Raw genomic sequence first — 26,326 nt, forward strand, 5'->3', positions numbered from 1 at the left:
GAAGATGTAGCTCTATACATACTCGGAGATGTTCTTCTTGGAAAGGATGTTCAGGAAACTCTGGTATAGGGACATTTTTATTCTCTACTTCTGAAAATAACTTTACCACTAAGCAAGTCAGCTCATCCAAGGATTCTAGAATAAAGAAACATTAGAAAAAGCATAATCATTATCTGAAGATTCTGGCAAATTTGGATTTTGTATATTCTTTGGGGGAGACATGAATTATACAGAAAAGTAGTTTTAGTGGGATGATGATTATTAATTTCAGAAAGGAAATCTGTATTAATAATTAAGTTTTGAACTATAATGTGCTATGAGCATCATGCTTATTAAAGGAAGGCTTCAACCATGATTAAAATAAACCCTGTAACCAGAAAAAACATCTTTTAAATTTTACTGATGAATCTAAGCTGGAACTGAAGAAAAGACACATCGGATATCGAACATTTACAAAAATAAACATTCCACAAAAAGCTTAAGGGACATGGAATTACAGCTGCAACTTTTCCAGAGTGAAAGCATCTTTGCCAAAACTTGGATTTTCTTCAGCCTCAGCTCACCTCCAGTACTTCACATACACTGTGAGCCAGTCTCATCTGTCCTCAGCGCCCCAAAATTTCACACACATCTGTGACCTGTTTAAGCACTGCTACTTTTACATCCATTCTAGTTTCAATCCGACTCTAGTACTCTCCAAAAACGAGAGGAAGACCATTTGCAGAAAGAATTTGATGTTGTGCATTAATTCACCTAAATTGACCTATACTGTTTCTGTTGAAATACTGCCTTCAAAATAGCTTCTGCTTAAAGAAATGCATTTTGGAGCACTTCTCAAAGTGAGAATAAGATAAGAAAGACTCATCCGTCAAGTTTTTTAGCACATGCCTTTCAAGGGTGGGTGTTGAAGAAAAACCTGGGTGTTTCTTGGATGTCTCAAAGTACAATCTTAATCCTTGAAAGATTTCAAAAAGCGGTCACCTTGTTAGTCAAAACAATCCCAGTTAGATTTAGAAAGCAGAATCTTTCCTGCCCAACATATGCGTGCTCCTACACTACACTGAGAGAACCGTGCAGGGGAAAAAAAAAACAATGCAAACCAAGGTGGGTCACTGTAAAATAAAACTTTGTGAATTACATGTATTTCTATTAAAGACCACTATTTTTTATCCACGTCAGCAAAATACACGTTCATTTAAGCTTTACAACTACAGTGAGGGTTTTCTTCAGGACAGATTTCCAGTTGCCAGGGTGATTCTTACTGAAGAACTTTCCATTTAAAAGTCTACATGTGAACTGCTGTACTAAAGCTGTTCTGTGATTACTCAGTGAATTTTGCTTTTGATTAGATAAAAAAATTAATTTGATTTCATTATTTTAGTAAACTTTTGAGTATTTATTACTATTTACTAAAGAAATTATATTCTGATTCCCATACCACTTTTTACTGACATACATTTGTATTTGTTTTACATTACATACATAAAGCGGTGGGAAAATCAGAGAATCGCTAGGCTGCACATAGCTTTAGACATCCATTTATTTCAGAATGCACAAGAGCAGAGAGATCATGGGGGGACTTGCAGTGTGCAACTCAACATATTTTTATGTTATAGAATTTCTAACTATTTATGTATTAATTAGCAGTACTGCTACATTGATAGCAAGGTATTTCAGCAAATAATTTATGGAATAATGCTAACAAGGTTTGTTTTCTGCAGTTTTCTTTTTATGGGTGGAGCTCCTTGAAAATTAAAAAAAAAAAAAAAAACAAAAACAAAACAGGAAGAACGTGGAACTTGTAAATTTTCACATTTTATGCTAGAAGCAAGCCCTCAAATAGCCAAATCGGTCATTAATATAAAGTCTTCTGGAAAGCAACTGCATAATGCTCCTGCTTGAACAAATAACAGTGTAAGAAAAGGTATGTTCCTTTTCAGGGAAAATAAGATGCAACCTTTGTCCAAATAGCACCTCACTATTACAGTAACAACTACTTAATTAAATATGACAAATAAGGGTAGTTGTATGGCATTTGTATACAAGCAGACTAACAAAAAGCCTGAGAGTTATGTTTCAAAACGTGTTTATTTAAAAGACTGAAAGGAAAAATCCCAAAGATCAATGTTTCAAAGGCTCCTAATTTTTCTAAATATTGCACTATTTACAAGGGCAACTCATACTGAAAGAATTTGACCGTGGAAAATGACTAGTAAAACCACCTAAATTCAGGATTTTAACAAGAATAATTTTTGTATTGTGTAGTAAAAAAATACATATGTGCAAATTGCAGAAATGTTTAAAAGATAACAGATTTTAAGACTATTTTCTACATTTTATTGATATTTGAAATGCAGATCTTGTCTGTCCTGGAATATTGCCTGTCCAGTAAAGAACTAGTTAAAGAAAAAAAGATGCCTGCAAACCTTGAAAACAGAACTGTTAAATGACGAAGAGAATTTTAATTCAATTGTTTTAAGCTCTGATCAATATCTATTTACTTTCAATTAATAAATAAATATTTTTAAAGAAAATAAAAGATTTTTTTTTAATTTTGTTTAGGTAAAATAAATAGAAGAAAAAACTGAGAAAGAGGAAGCACCTCTTTCAAATAGCAATAAAAATAAATTCACAATATTGAAAAATATTTACAAGCTATCTTCATCACTATTACAGTGTTTACTTGCAGAAAGTTTCCACTGCTACCAGAAGAATAAGCAAGGCATTTTCACACATGACCTACATTAAGCCCTAGTGGTATTACCTGCATACCTACTAGTAACACATCTGATACCCCACCTTTAAAAAAAAAAAAAAACAAACACAAAACCAAAAAAACTAATACATTTTAACGTTCAGCTTCCAACAGTGAAAAAAAAAAACTTTCACCATATTCTAATCAACATGTGATGTTACAGCAGATGAGATATTATAATAAATTGAATTGAATTAGGGAGCCTGGAACTGATTCGGTAGTGAGTATATGCACAAAACTTGGATTCAGTTAAGACGTATAATCCTCACTGTGTTTGCCCACATTAAAAATCTACAAGAAAAAATGATTCATGTATATGCTATGATTGAAATTAAACAGGTACATTTTGTTAATCAGCTTCATACTGAGCATCCTGTAAACAGACATTGTAAAGGAAGATTTCTCTTTGCTAATGAATTTTATTCCATTCATACTCACCATCCGAGCATTATTGTAAAACACTATACAAATACCAGTCTGCCAGCATGTTTTCAAAAAGCAAACAGTTTTCAACGCACTGTTATTAAGCTTTTGGCAAACCTATGTAAAATATCATCTTGACTGTGGAAGGTTTTAAGCAGTTTGAACCTCTGTTAATTTAATTCAGAAGCAAACTGAAGTAAAGGCTTTTTATCTATACGTTAGGTTAGGTTTATCCTTTGATAATAGAGAAATTTTTGTAGTGGAAGTATAAGTCTAAAATATGAAAACAGTAGCAAAAGCCCTCCCAACATCTGAAACCAGACAAGGGTCAGTCTTCATAAGACAAACATACAATGACAGCAACTGGTGCCTTGATAATGGATTCAAAATTTTCAGCTTATTTTTTCTATTGTAAGCTTATAAACACATACATTTATACATTGCAAGTTGCTTTGGAGACTTCACTGAACATAAAATTGTGTTTGGTCAGTCTGTACAAGTTTTACTTCTTTCTGTTCTGTAGATTTTCAGACACTTGCATACACTTAATTTTCTTCAAACATAAATACATGTAAAGTCTTACACAACCAACAGAACAAAACTCACCTCTTCCTAAGACACAAATAGCCATTAAATTTGATGAATAATAAGTAGAATGGAACTTCAATAGCTCTTGTCTTACATCTATTCCTTCTTTGGTTGGTCTAGTTTCCAGAGTGAGTTTGTTCCCTGTAACATAAAAAAAAGTTAACAATACTTGATGTTTATGAATTTACAAATCAAAAAGAAAAATATAAATTAATAAATCTGCTTTCCTCCAGATGGATAGTAATTTTAAAAATAATCACTATGCATAAGAAGTAAACAGGATCAATACTGTCTCAGCTTATCAGAGACAATAAATACTTCCACTCTCAATCTGCACATTCCTAAAGAACCAAGGATGCTTTAGTCTTCCAAATTAACCATTTTAATTTGAATGGGTTATTTCAAAGCAATGCAAGTAAGCCCAGACTCTAATTCAGAAGAAGAAAAAGGTTTTTCTTTGGCACATTTGGAGTAGGTTTTACTCCCATATGCACACTCCTGTCATAGGAATCACTGTGTGAAATTATTTGTGGCATTGTGTGCCACAAATTATAGCCTAGTATATTAAATGAAATAAATAATTACTAATTTACAAACATGATTTGTAAATTGTGACTGTTCAGCTTCTGCTTCACAAAGAGCTGAGCTGTTGCTGTAGTAGAGGAACAGGACTAGAGAGGAAGAGAACTACAACTCTCCCTGAATAAGCCCATAAGCAGAAGATACCAAACTTTCTCCATTAAGTTACCCTCCTGTTAATTAGTGCAATCTTTACATCAACATCAAGCTTTCAATAATTTACTCTAAAGACATACTTCACATTTATAGTCAAAGCAGAACTCGTGCTTAGTAAAGGTAAGAAGTTGAAACAACAGAAAAATTAGAGTCTACCAAGAGCACACTAGATTTTAATCCACTCCACTTCCCATTACTACACAAAAAGGTCAACGGAATCTACAGACCAGAACTGCAAACTAATACTGTATCTGTTAACTTTGAGATCAGTAACTCCCTTAAGCCACAACCAGACCAAGTACAGAAGAGAGCAGGGGATGAAGAAGAAGAATAAGGCAAGAAAATGTAGCAGAAAAGTTGACTTGTGTGTTTATAGGAAAAACAGCAAGAAAGAGAGAAAAGACAGGGAGAGCATGCCTGCTGTGCATATATGCCCAGTGCACAAATCCTACAATCACAGATATAAGTTAATACAAACCAATGAGGCAAAATTAGCTACATAAATAAGACAAGTATATTGTCCAGATGTTTGGTGATTAGATACAAGTCTAATCACAACCGCAACAGTCAACAAATCATCATAGAGAGGCTGCCTGAAGCAATATATTGCTTTAATTTTCAAAGTTCACGTATGAGTAAAAGCAAGGATTCTTACTGACACCTAAAAAGGATAATTAGGGTATTATGTTTAAAATATTTTGTCTATATTCCTCACCATCTGCAGACAAATGAAACACAGAAGTTTTAGATACCCTACTGTGTTTATTCCCACAGAATCAATACACAGGTTAAAATAAAATAAAGCTAAAGCTTTAGCTCAGTAACTGTGCTGTTACAGTACTGGAGTACATTAAGAGGCAACAGTCAGAAGACACCTTGTAGATGTAGGGAAATGGACACTAGACAGTGCAAAAGTGCCTGGGAAAGTACTTGACTGATGGAGAAGAATTACCATCATAGGCATTAATTCAGGGAGATGGGTGAAGGCTATCTGGGGATAAAATGCACATCCTAACAAGAAAACTGGAAGATTTGTTTCTCTGGACAGACAAAGAGTAATAGAAGGTTTGCTGGCAAAACAGGCTGCACAGCAACAAGGAGTGACCTGAAGCATCAAATGGAGTCATTCTTGTATTCTGCTAGACTAACAACATCTCAGCTGGTCAAAAGGAAACAATAAGAAGGATGACAACTGCAATTCTCATGAAAACCATATCACAGTTGTCATCTCTTTGGGTAAATAAAAACCATCAAAGCTGGGCTCTACTTCTGCAAAGTCAGATCAACAGGAAGGCTATGTGCTATAATTTAATTTCAGAATCAGAGCCTAATCTAAGAAGAGGTGAGTATGACTTGCTATTGAATTTGAGCACATTTCGGGTATTCTCTGCATGAAAACATTTCACTTGTGTCAGCTATAAAACCTTCTTAAATTGTAGAAAACTATTTCTGCAACTTCCACTTATGTTTTCCGAGTGCTATATAACAATTAAATAATCTCTTCAGTAGCAGAGATTACAGAGTGTACTTTGGATGCTTGCCTGCCTATCAATATGTAGTTCCCAAGACTTTATGTTCAAATTTACCTGTTTGGAGAACTCAGTTATAGTTTCCCTGTTTCAGACAGCCTCTCTTTATTGGTGAACAGAGCAATACATGCTCTTGTAGCAGCTGGCTACCAGCCCCTCAACTATGCCCTCCATCAACAGGTGCAAAAATATTCTTCTCTTTCTTGAGACAGAGGAAGAAACCAGTCCTTAAAGCCCATTATCTGCCCTCCCATCATCCTACTGTACCCCATATTTGCATCAACTTTTCATCCAGCAAACTGACCCAGCCACAAAACACATTCATGCTCAAGAATTAAACAGTGCAGTACCTGAATTAATAGCCCTGTTACTTTGACAGTTTCAAAAATGAATTCATGTAGAAAATAACTTCTGTGACAAAAAACCAATTTCAACTTCTGCCAAAGCATCACACATTTGTGGTTTTGACCATAACTATGGTATCTTACTTTAATGCTTTTTAAATTGAGGTTTTGGGGTGTTTATTTTAAATTGTTACTAAGCATTCTGTGAATAATAAAGCCTGAAAAAAACCTACAGCCATAAGACTGGGATTTGTCCAAGACTGTTTTATCTATCCATCTACTACTGTTGTGTTTTATGCTTAAGATTTTGTTTTTATATTCTTACTCAGTAATTTTCATATTACTTTGCTGATCTTTCTGATTCGACCTAGTCACTGTCATCTAGTCCTAAAGCAATACTAGTTAGCAAAAAGAGCATGTGGCTAACAACAATTTAAACACAGTTCATTCACTTTGTTATGCACAAAGACTTAACAGTACCAAATTATGACAAATCCAGTAACTGGAAAACAGCATTCACTGCAGTAATTATCAGAATCATAAAGGATGCTTCATCACTGTACTGGAAGTCCTGGATCACTCTGTTTCCTATGTTTTTGTCTAGCCCCGTTTGGTCTACGATGTGGAAGATGTGAGAAAGCACCATAATAAACATGTATGGAGAGGAAAAAAGGGAATTGTTTCAGTCTTTCTTTAACAATTTTATATAAACAATAATACTATGTACGTTACACGGAACTCCAATGGACAGCTAATTATATTCTGACAAACCTGTTCCAAATTTACTGAAGGGATGGTTGGGGTTTCCAGTAGCCTTCTCCAATTGAAACAACCTCCAGGCATCATTCATCAGATTCTTCTCATGCTCAGAATCAACAGCATTCACTTCCCTGTCTTTGCAGCTTTCATCAAACAAAGGACACAGGAAAAACTGGGCAAATCTGAACAAAAAAATTTTAATTCAAGTCAAGAGCACTGTACACAAATGGTAATAGAAAAGTATGAAGCTTGGTACCTCCTGAAAACAACTGAATATATTATTTGTTCAACGCAGAACTTATAAATTCTGTAACAGTTTTGACACTGATTCACTATCTTTATTTCTCAATTTCTTGATCTATAAATGCAGACAACAACATATTCATCATATAAGGTACTACAAGGATCAAGGACCTTGCATCTTAACTCATACACTGAAAATTTCTACTGTTTTGAAGTTTAGCTGCAAGAGGCTCTTAATCTCGCAAATCAAATCAGTCTTGTCAGACATCCACGGAAAATCCAAAGGGAAAATTCACTCTTTACCTCACTGACTACACACCTTTCAATTTCTGTCCCCTCCCACAAAAGGCAGAGATTTCAGTGAGTTCCCTTTACTAAAGGCATCCTAATATCTTTCTAGACTTCATCCTTCTTTTGCTATCAATGAAATAAGGATCCTATGGGAAGCATAGTATTTGATTATACAATCAGAGTATTTGCATAATGCATAAGTTCATGATCATATTCTGTGCCTCACGTTTCCAAAAATATTCAGTGTAAACACAACCTTTGAACTTAAAAAATTCTGCCTCAGTAAAGAACTCTGCTAGCTGAAAAAATCTGAGCAAAAGTTTTGAACTGAAAAATATCTGGTGTCAGTTTTAACAAAAGATAGTGCTCTCAATCCTTTCTTTAATATCATAATGATAAAACTATCAAAAAACTTTTACACAATTTCAAATAGCACCTATATAACAAAAAATTAAATATAAAAAAATGTGTTTACCTGTCTAGTGCACCTTCTAGATGTTCATGTGACACATCAAAGTAGTAGTTGGTATGTTCTCCGCTCGTGAAAGCATTTGAGCTCCCGGCATGCTCACTAAGAAACTGGCTATACTCATTCTCTTTTGGATACTTCTTGGTTCCCAGGAACAGCATATGCTCACAAAAATGACTAAGCCCAGCAATGTTGGGGGGATCAGACAAGGATCCTGCAGGAGGAAAAATTTCACGTAACCGTTCATGAAAAGTAATACTAAAACATTAAGTCTTTTAAACTACTTTTTATTACAGTATGTTGCCTCAGGCAATTATATCAATTCTGTAGATGTAAACAGACACTTGTGCAGCTATAGTCAACTAAACTCAATCTTAAAAAAAAAAATTTAGAATGAGTAACTGAACCAATTAATGTCTCAAATTGCCTCTCCAGATTAGCCTGCATTGCCTTATAGAGACAATTTTTCAGTCGAAGTCCATGACTCATAATCTATAAAGACCTGGCAGATCACAATGTTCTGATTTCTATACCTTGACTTTAATAACTGCACTGTGTTAAAAGGCAGCAATTGCCAACCACAATTAAGGAGGTATTTATCCTGGTTTATAGGACAAGTGATAATCTGTAATTGCCTGAACACAAGCAGCTATTGATGACCAGCTAGTAGGTGTGAAGGCAGACAGATTAAAAGACAATAATGATGTGCAAGCATGGAAGCCAGAAATGTGGAAGCTCGAGTCTGGCAGTCCTGCTTTGGAGTATGCAACGATATGCAATGGGAGAGTAAAGATGAAGGCAAGAGATACATCTCCTCCAGTACATGTGCAGGAACTGGATGCTGCAGTTGTCTATTACTGTCATAGTACCTAACAAAACCACATTTGGGATCCTCTGAACTAGATAATGATTTGTGACAGCCATCTCCATAATAAAAAAGGCCAGAAGTTTTCAAAGTTACTCTACTACTTCTGTCCTAACACCAACAGCAGCAAGAGCTCCCAACTACAAGCATGGCAAGAGGATGCTTAGGTAATGAGTAAGGATGCTTAGGTAATGTGTGTGTGCATCATACTTTCCAAGCAACTGAGAAACTACACAAGCTTGAGAAATACCTCAGATATAAGAAAAGGCTTTCATTATTCCAGAGTCAAAGTAACTGCCTTCCCCTTCTACTTTCAGTATTTCTGTTTGCACACTTAAGCATCATTGGAGTTAGGGAGTGCCTCTCCAACTCCTCCAGCACTACAGCATTTTCTCACCTCTACACATCAACAACTTCACATGAAAGAAAAAAAAAAAGTCTGACATGACAGATGGAGCTGTCTGAAATAATTGCACTCACACCCGCCCCTTTTCTGCTTACAAAAGATCTTTCATAACACGAAACTTAATGGTTACAAGAAGTCTTTCTACTGACTGAGCTACACTTGAGTAAACACAAGAGTACCATAAGAGAATTTAATTAGCTCTAATAATTTTCAACTTGATGTGTCAAAGAATTAAACAAACTCTAAATTACAATAAAAGGCTAGGCTGCGAACTGGATACCGCTCCTGTCAGTTTATTTGCAATTAAGATACCAACACTTAAAGCATTTTTATTAATGACATAATGAACACAACACGCATTAAATACCTATGTGCACATCAAGTGCTGCTGAAGACTTATCTGTGGTGGGGTCACTAATGAGAAGGGCTTTAATGCCATTTGCCAACTCCAGTCCACGATATTCTCGTTTATCCTCAGGTGATTTGATAATTTCATTTGTTATTCTCTTAATAGCTGGATTGTTCATTTTGTCGTTTGTCTCCTTCTGAAACCTTAAAGAAAACAGAAGAAATTTCACTTACTATTTTTACTTAAGCCCTGCTAATATTTTAATATTATGTTAGAGAATACTGGGCGATACTGACAGCAAGAAATTTAGTTCTGCGCAAAACTCACAGAACTGGCCTAAAAGTACAGTTCAGATCCTGAGAGATATTGCTGTTAAAACAAAAAAAAACCCTGAAGACCAAGCAACATGATAAAATTGTAGATTGTGTAATTGAATGTTTCAAGTTTCATACTAACAGTAATCAAAAAAATAACTTAGTAAAGAAATATCATCCCCTTATTCAATTATTATAAAAATGAAATGAAATGAAACGTACATTGCTATCTCAAGTACACTTTCAGGCTTCGGGGAAGTATTTCATGTGTCTGAATTGGTGGTTATATTATGAATGTTGTAACTTTGCAATTGTCAGATAAACAAACTTTCACTAATAAACCACTGGATTTGTACACTCAAGCAAGAAAGGGTGACACCATTTACAATATTGCCATAAAAATACAAACACACTGCAGAATTGCCATGATAAACAGGAATAGACTGTCTCACATGTTTAAACTTCTACTATTAGTTTAACAGACATGCTACAAGACATGCTTCTTTAATGGAACAATTTTGAAATGCTAAGAAACTAAGTGTAATTCTGAAATTATAAACTCTGGTTATTCAAAATTTTTAAATGCCAAGTGAAAAGGTGAGACATTCAGATTTGGATATTTCGGGAGGCAGACTGGAACCACTTGGCTGCCTGTTAAAAAAACAACACAAGCAAAAAACACCAACACAAAAAAAACCCCAAACAAACCACACACACACACACACAAAAATAAGCAAACCCCAGAAACGGGAAATCAGAGCGCTCTGCTCTGAGCCAATCATGTGGTGTATTCCTGTATGTAACAGCCACTGAATTCTAACCTTGTTTTACAGGAAGGGTTTTAGAATGGGGCCTGTTATAAATATATAGTACCAACCAAACTTAATCCTTTCCTATTGTGAAACGTCGCTTGCTATATTGCCAAGTAACTTACTACATGTCCATTAGTCTTTGCCGAACTAATTTCACTTACAAAGAAAATCAGATCTGAGTCTAACGCCCCACCACAACACATACACAGAGGCATGAGAAATTTTGTATGGTCCTGTCAGTATCACATAAATAACAAGGAGTTTCACAGTATTTACTTTTCCATTTTCAGGTTGTACGGTTCAAGGAACTTCATCCAAGTTTTAAGACTACATACAAGCTTTAAGACCGTATGGGATGTGGAACACGAAGGACTGCACAGTTCTCAACATACTTACTGTTTCAGGTCTTCAGTCATGACATTTTAACTAACTCTCTAGCTAGCAAATCAACTGCATACTCAATGTTACCAGAAACACAACAAAAAACTTTGGAAAAGAAAATCTGATTATATATTTTACTTACAGTTTAAAATTACAAATGAAAAAGGCAGTCAGCTAATAAAATCTCCTTCCTAAAATACTGTATCATTCTCAAAACGGGAAGCAGTTCTGCAAGCTACTGTCCCTCTGGATTACCTCCTTCCCATTTATTCATGTGATTCTATGATTCTATGGTATAAAAACAACAGCCAACTTGAAGCCAGCAGATGCAGTCATCAGTGTTGGTGTTATATATTACAATGAGGCTAATAAAGAGCTCATTATTAACGGCATGTTAAGGATAGAAAGTTTATGAACATAATGTCTACAGCAGAATCAGTGAAAGACAGTGTTTCACAAACAGAAAATTAAGATTTTACCTGTAGCAGAGTGAAAGTTTGTATAAGACTGGATTTATGTTTGAGGAAGGAGATGCATATGTAAACTGGAGAAGACATTATTGTAAAAAGAAGCAGTAAAGTAAGCGTTAGATCTTTGAATACTTTTGAAAGAAGTAAAAAGATTACTTTGGAGCTTTTAAATAGACTTAAGTTACAACACACCCTTATATGAAAGAAAGCAAAATTACAAACAGGAATTATAATCCAAATAAAAAAATAAAAGCACTGAGTACAGAAAGCACCAATGAATAATCAGAATCTGAATGTCCCGAAGCAAGAGCCATAAACAGTATGAAGTACCTTTTAAAATGTGCAGCTCAATGCATTTTAGAAGGAAACACTTCCACTAGTAAAACACAGTTCTCACACTATGAATTACTTAAAAAAAGAACTGCAGTCAAACATAATCACTAAACAGTAACCGAAATGCTGAATTTAAATTTAAATGTCTACACTCTCATTTAAACCTATCATTTATCCACTAGTTTAACCCTGTACCCAGGCTAATCCTGCTTGGAATATCTATGGGCTTCCTTCCTCTGAAAAAATGCAGGTACCATTCAAAAACAAAGGATACTCCAAGTACAGCAACACCTATGCTTCTTTGCATCAACAGCACTGATATAATCCATGCTTACGATATAAAAAATGCCTCCCTGTTCAAAGTTCAGAGTCCTAAGTAGAAATACTCTGCTAGACTTAAGATACTGTGTAAAATTTATGAAGTGAGACTAGATACTACTTTTCATAAACAAAAATCAGTAAATAAACTGTTCTTAATTGTATTCCACTTGCACACAATTCTATTGGATTGACAAATATAAGTATGTAGGAGACAAGGAGGTCTCTGAATCTTCTGATTTCGCCTCTGCTAAGGAATACCTATCACTTGGTTTTCAGCTAAAATATTCCATCTCATTAAGATATTAGTTGCTTATCATAAGATGCACATATAGTATAAACTTCTCAAGTTTTTTTTTTTTAAATGTTATACAATTTCCTTGTCATCTGATATCTCCTTGTTATTTCTACACCACATCATTAAGTCACAGAACTTTACTGTTTGTTCAGATGACTCATCTTTCCAATGTGATTCATCAAATTACGCAGCTTCTGTGAAATCTTATGAGATTTCAATTGATGTCTTGTGAAGCTGTACACCTCCACTTCATTTTATTATCATTCCCTCCTTCTGCCTCCTTCATAGGCTACCGCCAACTTGGTAGCCAAATTTCAGTACAGGAAAAACCTACAATTTTCAAAAGGTCAAAATCAGTAATTAAGCCTTCAAACCAAGGACTTAAACTTGTATCTCTGTCTTCATTGTTATTTCAATGGGCTTTGTGAATAAAACATTCTCTTCAACTTCAAATGGGTTTGCATGATTAACCCACAGTTACTTCCCTGCAAACTATAGTACCAGACAACTCATATAAAAGCAAGAGCAGATCAACAATGCAATATTCTTGGAAGGCAATGCGTCAAAAGAACAAGACCAACACCTTCCTGCTTAAGTACCGTTCCTCCTCGTGCTATGTTACTACAATACAATAGCTAGAAAAGAAAATTTCACTTAAGATATTTATACAATGACTTTTTCTTAAGGACTAAACTGTAAGACATAATATTAAACATTCCCTCATATGACTGCTTTTCTGTGCAACTTTTAAGTTCTCTAAGTGCAATTGCTTTATAACAATACCATGTTCCATTCTTTCATGCAAGAATCCTAAAACACTACAAACCACTTTTTGACAATAGAACTGCTTTTGACCATAGGAAAAAAAAGTAATGGAAACAAAAACAATTCTATATCTCTTGTAGTTTTTTGAGAAGTAGCTGAATTCCCAAAGTCATGTTCAGACACTGTCCTGAAGCACACGTGCTATATCTACTTGCTATGCTGTCATTACAGTGAGCATTGAATGCTGATGGTCCGTAGCAAAGAAATTCATCCACAAACTAGATGCTATGTTTATTGCAGAGCTAATATCCTAACAAAAACATCATTAAAAGAAATATTGTCATACTACTTTCACAAAACAGAAGCAACAGAGAAAGACCCAATAAAGCGAAGACAGCAGGAACAAATACAAAGCATTACTGTGGCACTGGGAATTCTTCCACTGGCTCAAAAATTACAGGTGGCAGGATGACAAAGCTAGAAAGAAAAAGAGGAAAGAATGGGGATGTTTGAACTGAGAGCAGTGTCTCATTCAATGACTAGGAAATATTAAACATTCTTCCTCATCAAAATTACTTCACTTGTACAAGAAAAGTTTCAGTTAAAACAGATGCTGAATTTGAAACTATGGCACTTCGAAGTAAAATTATATTCTATTCTTTGAGGCCCCATTTTTGTAATGATTTCCAGGCAGGCAGTCCCTTGGAACCCGCGAGGCTCTCTGGGGATGCCAGGTTCCACCTGCAAACAGAGTATTACAGAGTGGGATTAAGTGATATATGATTCTGCCTATTTTAATCTTTCAAAGTTATTTTAGTAAACTTACTTTAATTAAAAATTAGCCAGTGTAGTCAAATCTAAGTTCAATGCTTGAACAATTAGAGGACCATATTTGAAAACCAATTAACAGAAACTCCTGAGAGTAGCTTCAACGCAAGAATGTAACTAGCTAATAAAAATATGACCCCCAAAGCACAAACTCCAAAGTGCTTTTCAAGATTTTTTTTGCCATGACAGGCTGCACGTATTTAAATCACATGCTGGTACATAGGTCTGAGCCAGATGAATGGCTATAAACACTAATCAGCTTGAAGTAACCAGATGAATGGCAACAAACAGTTACCAGCTCAGCAGATTTTGATGCTTGCTTTCAATTCATATCAGTTGCCATAAAATTTGGGGTTTGCTTGAAGCTTTTATGCAATTGGACACATCTGTGGGTGTTGCAACATACTCACTTAAAGTTTATACTTGTATATACTAGGATCTGAATTGCTCCTTGTTTTCAATTCATGTTTCATCTGTCTTTTGAATACACTTAATATGTTATGCTGACTGCAATACAATTGTTATTCAAGTTCTGTGTCTTTGAAACTATACAAAGACCACAGTAATGTTCAATCTCACATTTTGCACCTGTTCCAAGTTCTGTATTTTATTTATAGCCATTTCTTTTCAGTTGTGGTGGGTTTTTTTTTTAATTCCAAACTTAATTGCCTACCATTTACCAGAGTGAAGTGAAACTTTTGTTGAGCCAAAACCTCTCCCTGCTCTGTCCTGCGAGGGAGCTACCATTGATAGCATATTCTCTGTATTATTTACTGATCTATCTTGGTTTACAGTTCTTAGTAACTTACATGAAGATTTCTTCAGCTGCCAATGCCTGGAGTGAAAGAAGTGCTGTGTGCTTCGGCAGGAGGCCCAGTGCTGCAGAACTACCAGCCAGAGTTTTCTCACCTCTCTTACAGGGATGATAGCACTGAATTGAGCACTCTGGAGGAGTCCATGAACTTCTTCAGTTGCAAGCTTGTGGCTTTGCAACAATAAAATAAACATCCATTCTTCCACAGGTCTTCACCCCTCCTCTTCGTCTCTTGCACCTACCTCTCCTCACGATAGCAGTAGAATTTGATGGCATTGTGACATCCTTGTGTGTGTAAGTGACGTTACCAGTAAGTCAACCAACAATCTAATTCCTCTCTTAACTTCTCCATTCACTTGTATGCTATAATTAAGAATTATTTTTCAAACTAAGCTGTAGGCAGTACAAGTTTTTTCCTAAAATCAGACAAATGTTTTTACTAAGTTCTGTTACCAAGAATGTAATAAAAAAAATGGAGCAGAGAGAGTAATCTCAAAAAACCAACCAAACAAAAAAAAAACCAAAAAAACCAAACCAAACCCACCAAATTAAATCAACTCAGTTGACCATTACCATAAAGTACACTTCAGGAGACTATCCATAACTCTTTCAGGTTACAGGTTCATCAGTAGACAAAGCTAGCAATCCTTCTTTTATACATTTAGAGATTAAAACAGTTCACATTATTCAACATCCATAAAGCATCAATCTTCTGTGAATTTACTTGTCACGAAGCTAGAGAATGTATAAGATCCCAACACATTCCTGATGCTGATCTAAATAAATCTGATTGCATACACAGGCACATAGACTGCATAAGTAGATAAACTCCTCAAAACGTTAACATGTTTTATCACTTTTAAACTCATCAGGAATTCAGCATATTACTTCATACACAAAAGCTCTGACTACAAAGACCCACAATGATTTAATCAGTGCTACCAAGTTATTAAGAACAACGATTATGACAAATCAGGCAAGTTTGAAGATGATGAGTATTTATAAGGTTTTGTTATGTAGTTTATTTTGAAGAAATTCTGAAGTCTTGCCACAATTAAAGCATTTTCAGAACCTCGGTCTGTAGCTTTTTGCCAAGTCTGTAACTGACTCGGAAAATTCCCTCCTAATGATGGTGACCAGGGCAGATGCCTGCCTTGCTCTCATTCCCAGAAGGGTCCAGCTTCTACAGCTTCTAGATCACAGCAGTAAAACTTGGTCTGCCACGGGTTTCACTGCCAACGTGACAGCAGAAACACTGGTGTTACACACCAGTGTACAGGAATTACCAGTAGCATTAATGAGACAATACCATGTGTGAACTTGGCAAAAACAAGGGCTCTGGTAGCTTCACATGTAAGATCAGGCCCCAGCTGAGTAACTGGCCTGAGCACTAAAATGATGTGTGTTTTCAACAGCCTTGTGTTGGTCAAACAGGATGGGATATACAATCAAGACACCATAAAGCTAATTTACTACCTTAAAACTACATTGCTTAACTTGACCATTCCAGAGTTTCCAAAGCACTGGGTAAAAAAGTCAAACAAAAAGGCAGGATTTTATACAATCTGATTTCAGACATAGCAATAAAGGATAACAAGTTTTTAAAAATTTCTAAATCACTTCAGCTTACTTTTCCTATCTCTTCAAAAATTGCCCCAAATAGTTCATCAAAACACGCCCTCCAGGGTAAACAAGTTTTATCCAGATTCACCAGAAATAGAAAACAATTGAAATTAATCTTTCCCTAGCAATTCTTTGCTTCAATTTTTTACAAGATCGCTGAAAATCAGGCAAATTCCAAAAGGGTTTTAAAGCCTTTCATTATTTGAAAGATTGGTTCTTTTTTAAGTAAAATTATCTGGTTTTAATCTTTAGACTATATGATGATATAGGATCTTCAGAAAGATTTCACAAATCTGGCATAGTATTTTGGCTTGCATAGTTATTTTCATCAGTCTCAAATTGCATGCTAAGAACAAGACTGATAAGACTAGTTTCTGCGTTACATGACCAGCTGCTTGAAAGTGTATTTTACTCATTTTCTTCAGAAATGTACTCATTAATTCTATTAATTGCTTTATGCACGGAAGACTTGCAAGCCAGTGGTTCTCATTCTCTCTTCTTCCCTCCCTGACATTTTTCCTCCACCACCCTACAGCTGCAGGGCTTGGTCCACAACCACAGTGCAGCAGTGGTGTCTAGTGCATGGCCCTGCACACGCTAGGAAACATAAAACTGGATGCTACAGGAGAGACCTCTGTGCTTTATTCTAATTGTATTTTGATGTGTATTTCATACATTTTATGTGCAAGTAGCACATCAGATTGCCCAAGACTCTTTGTAAAGCCAACTCACTTAACACTTTATGCTACCATCTGTCTCATACCCTCAAAAAGAAAAACTTGTGAGGTCTGAATTAAAAAAAAACAAGATGAGACTAAAACTTTAGTTATACTGCATAACAACAAGAAATACACAGAAAGATGAGAGAACCGGCAAGAAAATCTGATCTAGCAACAAAACCAGAAAGAACTTTAGGATTCTGAATCATGAAAAGTATTGTAATCCCACATTAAAAGCTCTTGCTTCTCTAACACTAGAGCTTTGACATAACCAACAGACCTATAACAACGAACAGTTTACAAGAGTCAGCAGTGTGTTTCAACAAAGGAAGTCCTGGCTGTTTACCTATTTTGTGGTTTAGTTTTTATGATTCTGGACAATTCAATTCGGGTTCTGCTGTTAATGCTCCAAGTAAACTCTCAACTCTACAGCATTTTTTTCCATTTCAATTGTTCAGGCAAGCTATAGTTCTGACTCATTCTAAAAACAAGTTGCAGAAGGTCAGATCTAAATAGAAAGCTATAGTGAAGCAACTTTCAAACAAGCTCCATCAAAAATCACCTTATCACATATATACAGTGCTAACTCATAAGCATATTTTATCAACTTATGGACATCATAAAAGCTGAGAACACAAAGATGCTCACTGACAGACCATGCATATACAAATACATAACTAGACACAAAACCGATTAAATCAACTCCTCTACACACATTTTTTATTACAAACTTTTTGATTCCTATCTTGTTAAAAGATCAAGATATCAAAATTATTATGAAAGCATCTAATACAATAGAATTAATATATCAAAAATATCAGCCCAACATGTGATCTCTCAAATGGTCTGATGGACAATATTTTTAGTAAATGACTTCTACATTAACCTAGAATGACCCCTAGCTAGGAGCCTAACACCTTCCAGTTCAGTGAAACACTGGAGATAATGAACTTCTTGTCCCTTCCCTCATTCTTCTTCTGGACCTAACAGACTAGGGAACTACTTTTGTATTCATGTGCAAAATAAGTTATATCCTTGACACTCTGATCAAATTCCCAAAGATACTGTTTCATCTAAGGGATTAAGCCACAGCCTTACAAGCGACTGAAGACAGAAAGGAGAAAGGGAGCAAAAAAGCATGCAAACATGCAAATATGAACCCTTCTAGGGACTTCCCAACTAGAACAGATAACTTCAATGCTGTACATGAGATGAAAAGGAGGAGATAAGAGGTTCTAACTGCGAAATGATCTTGCTACTTGATGTGCAGATGAAGCTTAAAAATTATATGAGAAGAAAAATTTAAAGCTGAAAAAAACGTGAAAGTATGAACAAAATTCAGAAATGGAAACAGGGAACATGTTAACTGAAAAAAAGATTCTTAATTTTCACATGTTCGCCATCTTAAAAAAAAAAAATCACATGAAAGCACTATGCCTGCTCTCATTTCATTATTATTTATGTAAATCCTAATTCACAATTAAAATTAAACAGATGATTAAATCATGGTTGTAGGCAGTATGAAAACACAACAGGCCTACTAACATATATGAAGTTAAGTCCAAATAGTGCATATATTCACATGCTTAAAGAGGAGTAATCTAGCAGGAGAAACTACAGCCTGAGAAAAGCATTGGCTCCGAATATACGTTGTGGATTACCCTTACAATACTGAAGCATACATAGCAATTATGAACAATAACGGTGCATCCGAATTTTGACACACGAGCACTGACAGCATGAGTCATCATAACTCACTTTTTTTCCCCTGAAAAATGCTATTCTTGACGTCTCTTACTTTTGCAGTGTTAAATATAGGTTTTGCTATGAAGATAACAGATACAGTGTTAAAGAAAGAAAGAAAGAAACTTAGCCTCTTTCCCTTACCCAGCACCCTTCCTGGAAAAACTTTGCCGAGTTGTTACGCAGTTTAATTTGCCCCTAAAGTGAGCCATGCCAAGCCTCCCGCCCGCTCCTCCCTTGATCGAGGTTACTTACTGTCTCCACTGGAACTGGTAACACACACACACACAGACACACACACACAAAAACAAGACCCACACAATGCCAGTACTAGACAGCTCGTCACAAACTGAAGAGGCCGCTCCCCTCAACTTTGGGTAACTGACAGCAGTTTCTTTTTAAAGAATTTAAACATTTGTTTAATATTTATGGCTTAGGAAGACTTGGCAAGTTAAGCAACATGAAAATTCCAGGGTTTTTTTTGGGGGGGGGACACACGACAACAGAGCAAGTCCACCGGGCAACTAAAGTCGCGCCATAGCCGTACGGCTGATCAGCAAGCCTGCTTTGTCAAAGGAGGTGCAGCTGGAGACACACGAGCACGGCAGCCCCGCCGCACACCGGGCTCTCCCGGGCGGGCCCTGCCGGGGGCGGGGAGGGCAGGACGCAGGCCTCCTCTGCACACACGGGCCCACAGCGCCAGCTTCCCCCACCACTTCCCCCCAGAGGGCTGCGCCGCCAGCCCCGCGTTTCCGCGGCCCGAGCTCCCCTGGCTCCCCACAGACCCGGGGGTGCAGCCGCACTCGGGGCAGGGCGGGCACTCCCCTGGCCACACAAGGTGCCCCCGCCCCGGCCGCGCCACCACCTCTTACACAACCCAGCGGGGGACAGGAGCGGATCTTCGACCTCACGGCCCGTCACACGGTGCTGGGACCCGGGGGCCTGCCCCGACCCACCCGCCCCGGCCGCCGCCGCACACGCACCATACCCGAGAAAGCTGCGCCGCCGGCACTGAGGGAAAAACCGGGAGGCCGGGGCGGCCCAGGGGCGCGCTAAGCCCAGCAGAGCCCGCCTCAGCACAGGAAGCAGCCGCTGCCGCATATCCCGGCCCCGCCGCCAGCACCCGGCCTCTCCCCGCCTCTGCCGCCCGCCCCGGCCCGGCTCCGCTCGCCTCAGCACGCGCCGCTCCTCGGCGCCGCGACCGGCGGCGGCGCCATCTTCTCCGCCCGCCTCCCTTCGCCGCCTGGCCAATCCCTCCCCGGCGCCCTCGGAGTCCCGTCCGCCCTCCTCGCCCGGCGGGGCCGCCGCCACCGCGCCGGGCCTAGGGGGGCCCGTACCTGGGGGTGCGGAAGGCTGCCTCTGCTGCCGGGAGGGCCAGGACTGCGGCTGAGGAGGGGGCAGGGGGGCCTCTGGGAGGAGGCGGAGGCGGGGGTGGGTGGCTGGGCGGGGAGCCGGGGCGACACTCGTCGCGGCGGGGGGGGGGGGCCGGGGAGCCGGGGACGAGGCTGCGGCGGGAAGGGCACCGGGGCGGCCCCGCCGCGGGGCTGGGTTGCGCCCGCGAAGGGACCGTATTGCGGCCCGGCGCGGAGGGAGCGGCCCGCCCGCTTCCTGGTGGCCGGCCTCCCCGTCCCTGCCGGCGAAAGCCAAGACAAAAGGTAATTAGACGCCTCGTAATTTGAGTACAGTGGCTGCCGTGCTGTCCTGAGTGGCAGAGATTTCGTATCTCCCAGTGCAGCGGGTGTCAAAATCTTCCCTCCCCTTGGGGAGAGACTGTACCCTGTGGGAGCTCTCCTTCGGGAGTGCTCGCCGCCACTCACCTGCCGCGGGAGGTCTGCAGCGCCGCGGCCCCGCTGCTTCGGGCGCAGGACTCTCCTTGCAGGATGGGTTTACGAGGTGTAAATGCTGGATAAGGTTGAACTTCTGTTATAACTCCATGTATTTGGTTTTCTGGGGAGATTTTTTTTTTTCTTTCTTGGTAGATTTCCCTGTGGGAAACCCGTGGCTGCGGCTGGCTGCTTTAATTCCTTTCTAGGCAAAAAAAAAACCTCACCCCAAAAAAACCCACTGTTTGCAGTTCTAGTAATGTGCTTTCTTCAGATTTATCTATTTTCCTATGTTTTATTTCTCAAAGCTAAAAAAAGAAAAAACCTTAATGTGCTACATTTAATGCCTGATTTTAGCTTCCCCACTGCTTGCCTTTTATTACAGGTGGTATCTCACAGCTGGAAGTTCACAGAACCCTCCTCCTGTCATAAAAGGGTAGAAAGATGTGACCTGATGAGTTAGCTAAGGTTATTTCTGCACCCAAAGATGGGACTGAAGATGTATCGGAAGTAGCTTTAAACTAGGCAGTTTTGGTCAAATTAGCTATTAGAAGTGGCAGCACGCTACTCCATATGGTCAACAAAATCTGTCGGGGAATTTGGGTAGACATTCAGCTGCTGGTTTCCACTGAGGTCTGCACTGCTATAGAGATGCTTTTACCAGTACCTGAGATACCCAGTTTAAAACAGTCGTGTCTACATCAGGTACACCCACACTTCTGGCCTCAGTTTAGACACAAAACTGTCTCTCAAGTTAACTAATCCTGGTTGGAGCAAGGCAGTTGATAGTTTTCACCTACATTAACTGGTTAGATTTAGAACTGTGTGGGAGCCTAATTTTAACACAATATGTTAACTCCTGTGAAAATGAAGGATATCTTTGTCCTCATGGGATTCTAGTTTGAGGCAGTCTGGTTTTTTTCCATTTCCTAGTGTATGTAAAAGTGAAGACCAGGCCAGAGGAAAAGAGGACAGGATAAATGGTGAGATCTTAAATCTTACTTCCGCCCTGTTGCCATTGCCAATGACTCAGAGAGGGTAATACTGTTGTGTCTGGCAGAAAGCACACTGCCAGATGAGTGCCTCTTCATGACCTATCTCCTGCCTCTCTGAGGCAACTGGAGGATTAAGACGTTGTGAATTAGAGTCGCTGTCTTAAATTGGGTGTATAGTAGAAATGCTTCTGCCTTTATTGTTAACACAAGTTGTAGGCATGTTGTATCAGTTATCACGTAGGGGTGAAAGCTATAAAAGTATGCAGAGTTTCGGGCAGTTCATTCCTTTTTCAGGTCCTGACAGAGAGTTTGCTAGCCTAATGTAGCCAAATGTATATATTTAGCTAATGCTGGCCTGATGTATATTTAGCTGCCCTGATAAATCCTACCTTTCCCTATATATCTTGCCTAGGATATACACAGGGGCAATCCTGGGAAAGCAAAGTAGACTGCACCAGCACAACTGTGGTCGTCTGCTAATAGTGACATCTAAAGCAAGTGCTTCTGCTTCTGTAGCTGTGGTGATGAAAGATCACACCTCCTCGTGCATCTAACGTAACTATTGCAGCAGAGGTGTGCAATAGAGGTCACACCTACTGTACTTCATACTTATCCACTGTAAGCTTATTTAGTGGCTATTCAATGGCACTGTTGTTTATTCAGAGCAGATTGTGTTCTTATAATCTAACCCCTCTCTGTCTCAATTTATACTAGACAAAATTACACTCATCCACTATTTTGCATATCTTTTCCATGTTTTAAAGATATTTTTAATACAACACCATCAGTAAAAGTAAAGAGAACTTTCAGTAAAATTCTTTTCTCAGTGTAGTCCAGCAACTAAGATTTCTTGCCCATGAAACTTTAATTGCTCATAGACAATTGGTGCTTTTAGTCCTGCCTTCTTCTTCTGCCCTAATGGAAAAAGAGGTGTTGTCCAAAAGATCAAATGCACTGAAGTATGATTCAGAGTAAGTGTGGAAATTATTCAAAAATTCCCATGAAAGAAGCCTTATGGAGTAGCAGTGTGGAGGTCCCTCTTCAGGATATGTGACATAACTGTACAGTGCAGGGAAAGTGATCCTCAAAGTAAGCAGGTTACAAATAATTTAGAATAAGACCAGTATTTTATATTCCTCTTGAAAGCTAAGAAGCAGCAAGTGTGAAACTCTGAGTACAGTCTTGATATGCTTCTAATGGAAGCATATTTTTCCACCTCACTAAAATTCTGGATTAAATTCAAATTGTAATTGTATATAAAAGGGCTTTGTAGCAAACTGGCCTCAGGCTGAAAAAAGCGTAGCTTATGATTGTTATTTCCACTCCAGAATAAATAGTGGCAATTTCATGACAAGGCATATATGAAAAAAGGTCGTCCATTGACTGCTCTCAGTATAAAAATACTGAATGAATTAAATTTTAAAATATTAAAGTCAAAAGATAATGAGAAACCAAGGAGACATTTCCTGTTGACTTCAGTGGGTCCTGTCAAGTCTATGTGTCCAATTTTTCCATTCGTTGTTTCTTTTCTTTTTATGTAAAGGATGTCATCCAGCTGCGCACCTTAACTGAAAATAGGTAAGCGTATGGAAAATTATTAGCTTTACTCTGAGCTAATTACACAAACGCATACACCCCCCTATGTGTGGTGTTAATTTTTTATTATGGTGACTGTAACTATAAAAAGATGTAAAAGTGCTACCATCTGTGTCTGTGTCGGACAGTGATCTGGCATACATGCAGAGAAAAGAGATCCTTTATTCTGTGTATTTTCCCTGGTTAGTTGAAACCAGTTCTGTTTTTAATCATGTTATATATGCATTGAGTCCTTACTTTTTAACAATAAGGTAGTTATTTTATTGTATTGTATCTTTCATTTTTAACAGTGAAATAATTATCCTGTTACTTTGACTGAAGGAGAACCCTGTCCTCAGCTGAGAATATACCAGTACAGTGTGTGTGTAAGTCCTTATTGTTTAACTTTCTGTATGTGGACAACACAGAGTTTAGAGTATTACTGGCCAACTGGACAGGCTGTTCAAAGGCTAGAAATTGCTTTATGTTTATCTGAGGTGCAGGTCATCTCCCCTTTAATGTGAGTATGCAATTAAGCAGTAAATTTTTCCTATGTCACTGATAATATTAAACAGTATCAAACTCTCCACATGTTCAATACAGTTCATACACTGTGTAGCATGTTGGTAATCAAAACAGGTGTTACTAAGCCTTCAAGAAGTCTCACCCAAACTTATAATTTGTATTAATTATATCTCTCCATTATTATAACCTTTCTTAATTCTTAGCTAAGCATGTTTAGTGTCAACAATTTTACTATTTGTCAGGCCTCCATACCTATCTATAATTACCCAGGTCATCTGATATAAATCCTAGGAAAACACTGAATTTTTTTTTGAGACATGCATTGTCTATGAATATCACTATAATACAATGACTTCTTGTTGGCAAGCTTTAGTGAAAAATTGTCCTTTTTGATCAATAAGTGGGGATTAGTAATCTCTACTGAAGTCGTTACATTGGCAGTTGTGTGTACTGTTATATAATTTATTTTTCTGTAATGCTTTTGTCTCTCTCTAAAAAAAACATAAAATGTATTTGTCACAGATGATGTACATGCGTTCTTAAAGGTCATTCTCCCGACCACTGTTAAGTATTCTTGTTTCTTTTTTCTCGTATTTGTTTTTATTGCTTGTGAAACGCTAGCTCCCTGTTACTCAGTTTGTGTTTATAGTGTATTAGTATCTTTAGGCTCTACCTAGTCTAAGAAAATGTACAACCTATGCTATAAATTGACCTTGTAAAACAGCTGCAGCTATTAAACTGTATGCATTTTTTAAGCTAACTGGATTACCAGAAATACATGTTTTCCACTTACCACAGCTATGGCAAAGGTAGCTATTGGCCAGATTCAACTCCCAATAATTAAATAGATTCCTCTTGTTTAAATGCAGGTTTGAATGATCTTCTGTGTTTGTGAGAGACATGTTTATATTTTGAGCAAAATTCTGACTAATGCAAGTTACACTTTCATACTAGAAAAGAACAAACAGGGAGAAACGGGAAGAAAAGACTTCTTGTGTTCCAGTGCCGCCTTCTTTTGTATGATCTGTATGAAGGAGTATAGGGCAAAACGTAAAGATTCAGTATATTTGCATACCTGCATTTGACTTTTCAGTCTGGCAGTAGCTCCTACACAACTGTCGGTACGAATTAGTTTTGCTCTTAGCATATATGGAATACAAAAAGCAAGTAAGAATAAGGGTGGTCTCAGTAGGTTTGCAATGGATATCGCTTTTATCTTATATTAATTTTCCCACTTGGTTAAATCTTCACTTAATTGAAACAAAATGTATTACTGTGATTTTTAGTGTTTCATTAGAGGAAAAAAAAATAGCATGTCTTAGTAATACCAACCCACCAAACTCATTTTGGTTGGAAAGTTAAGCTCTAAGGCTGTTAGAAAATACCGATTCCTTAGTTGTCTATGCATATAAATTTTAAGTGTTTTGTTACAAGCTTTTTCTACAGCATCATTGCCTTATTTCTAGGTTTGAGGCCAAAAGGTTAAAAGTTGGTGTTGAAGGGCAGTAATTCATCTGGCAGTTACTAACTTCCAAATGTCTGTCCTTCCAAAGTAGTTTTCTTTTCATGTAATATATTTATATGCTATATATACTTTAAGATTGTATTGTTTTCCGTGACATGCAAGCAGTAAAGTCTTACATGGAGCAAACAGAAAATATTCGCTCAGAAAGGCTGGAAATGAAAATTGTTATTAATCACTATGAAGATTTCATAGCTCTTGTCCTGTCTCATCATTAGTCTGTATTTAGAATGGCAGACAAATTTGTTGAATGTTAATGTTTTCTGAATCAATTTCTGCTCACAGCAGACTAAGAATCCAACACTTCATGTCCTTTTCTATAAAAATAATGTACTTCTCAGATCCTGTTCTTCATGCCTAGTACACGATTGATTGGCTCTGACATTGTTCTAACTTTTGAGATAAATGGTAGAGGAGCATAATGTGATGCTGCTTCATGTCACTGTCAGGAAAATTACCGCAAGCCTTACGGGTCAGGATTCATTTGTTATTAATTTTAAGAACTCATGGAGGAGGTGTAAGTTTCAAAGCAGCCAACTTGGAAAAAAAAACGGCGGGGCGGGGGGCAGAACCTGCAAAACTGTAGATGGGTAATCTGAATTTCAGCAGCTGGGAAGGCCCTAGAACAACAGCAAAACACTGCAGCACTGTAGGCCTTAATAGGTAGATGACAGTATGACAGTCTGTAGGAGCCAGTACAGATTTGTTGGGA

At 37.8% G+C, this 26,326-nt stretch overlaps 1 protein-coding gene across 2 annotated transcripts in view; it reads right to left on the minus strand.

Annotated features, from left to right (window-relative positions):
* The window catches only part of IDE (insulin degrading enzyme), a 71,061-nt gene extending 50,814 nt beyond the window's left edge, over nt 1-20,247 (minus strand). For both annotated transcript variants that reach the window (XM_050898707.1, XM_050898706.1), the window contains exons 1-6: nt 20,163-20,247; nt 9,775-9,959; nt 8,143-8,350; nt 7,146-7,315; nt 3,785-3,907; nt 23-135 (exon numbers count right to left, since the gene is read on the minus strand). In XM_050898707.1, the coding sequence (XP_050754664.1) occupies nt 23-135; nt 3,785-3,907; nt 7,146-7,315; nt 8,143-8,350; nt 9,775-9,934 (774 nt within the window). In that variant the 5' untranslated portion in view covers nt 9,935-9,959; nt 20,163-20,247. The remainder of the gene's footprint in view (nt 1-22; nt 136-3,784; nt 3,908-7,145; nt 7,316-8,142; nt 8,351-9,774; nt 9,960-20,162) is intronic.
* Between the last annotated feature and the right edge of the window lie 6,079 nt (nt 20,248-26,326).

This window comes from Gymnogyps californianus, chromosome 6, assembly GCF_018139145.2.
Source record: "Gymnogyps californianus isolate 813 chromosome 6, ASM1813914v2, whole genome shotgun sequence".
NCBI lineage: Eukaryota > Metazoa > Chordata > Aves > Accipitriformes > Cathartidae > Gymnogyps > Gymnogyps californianus.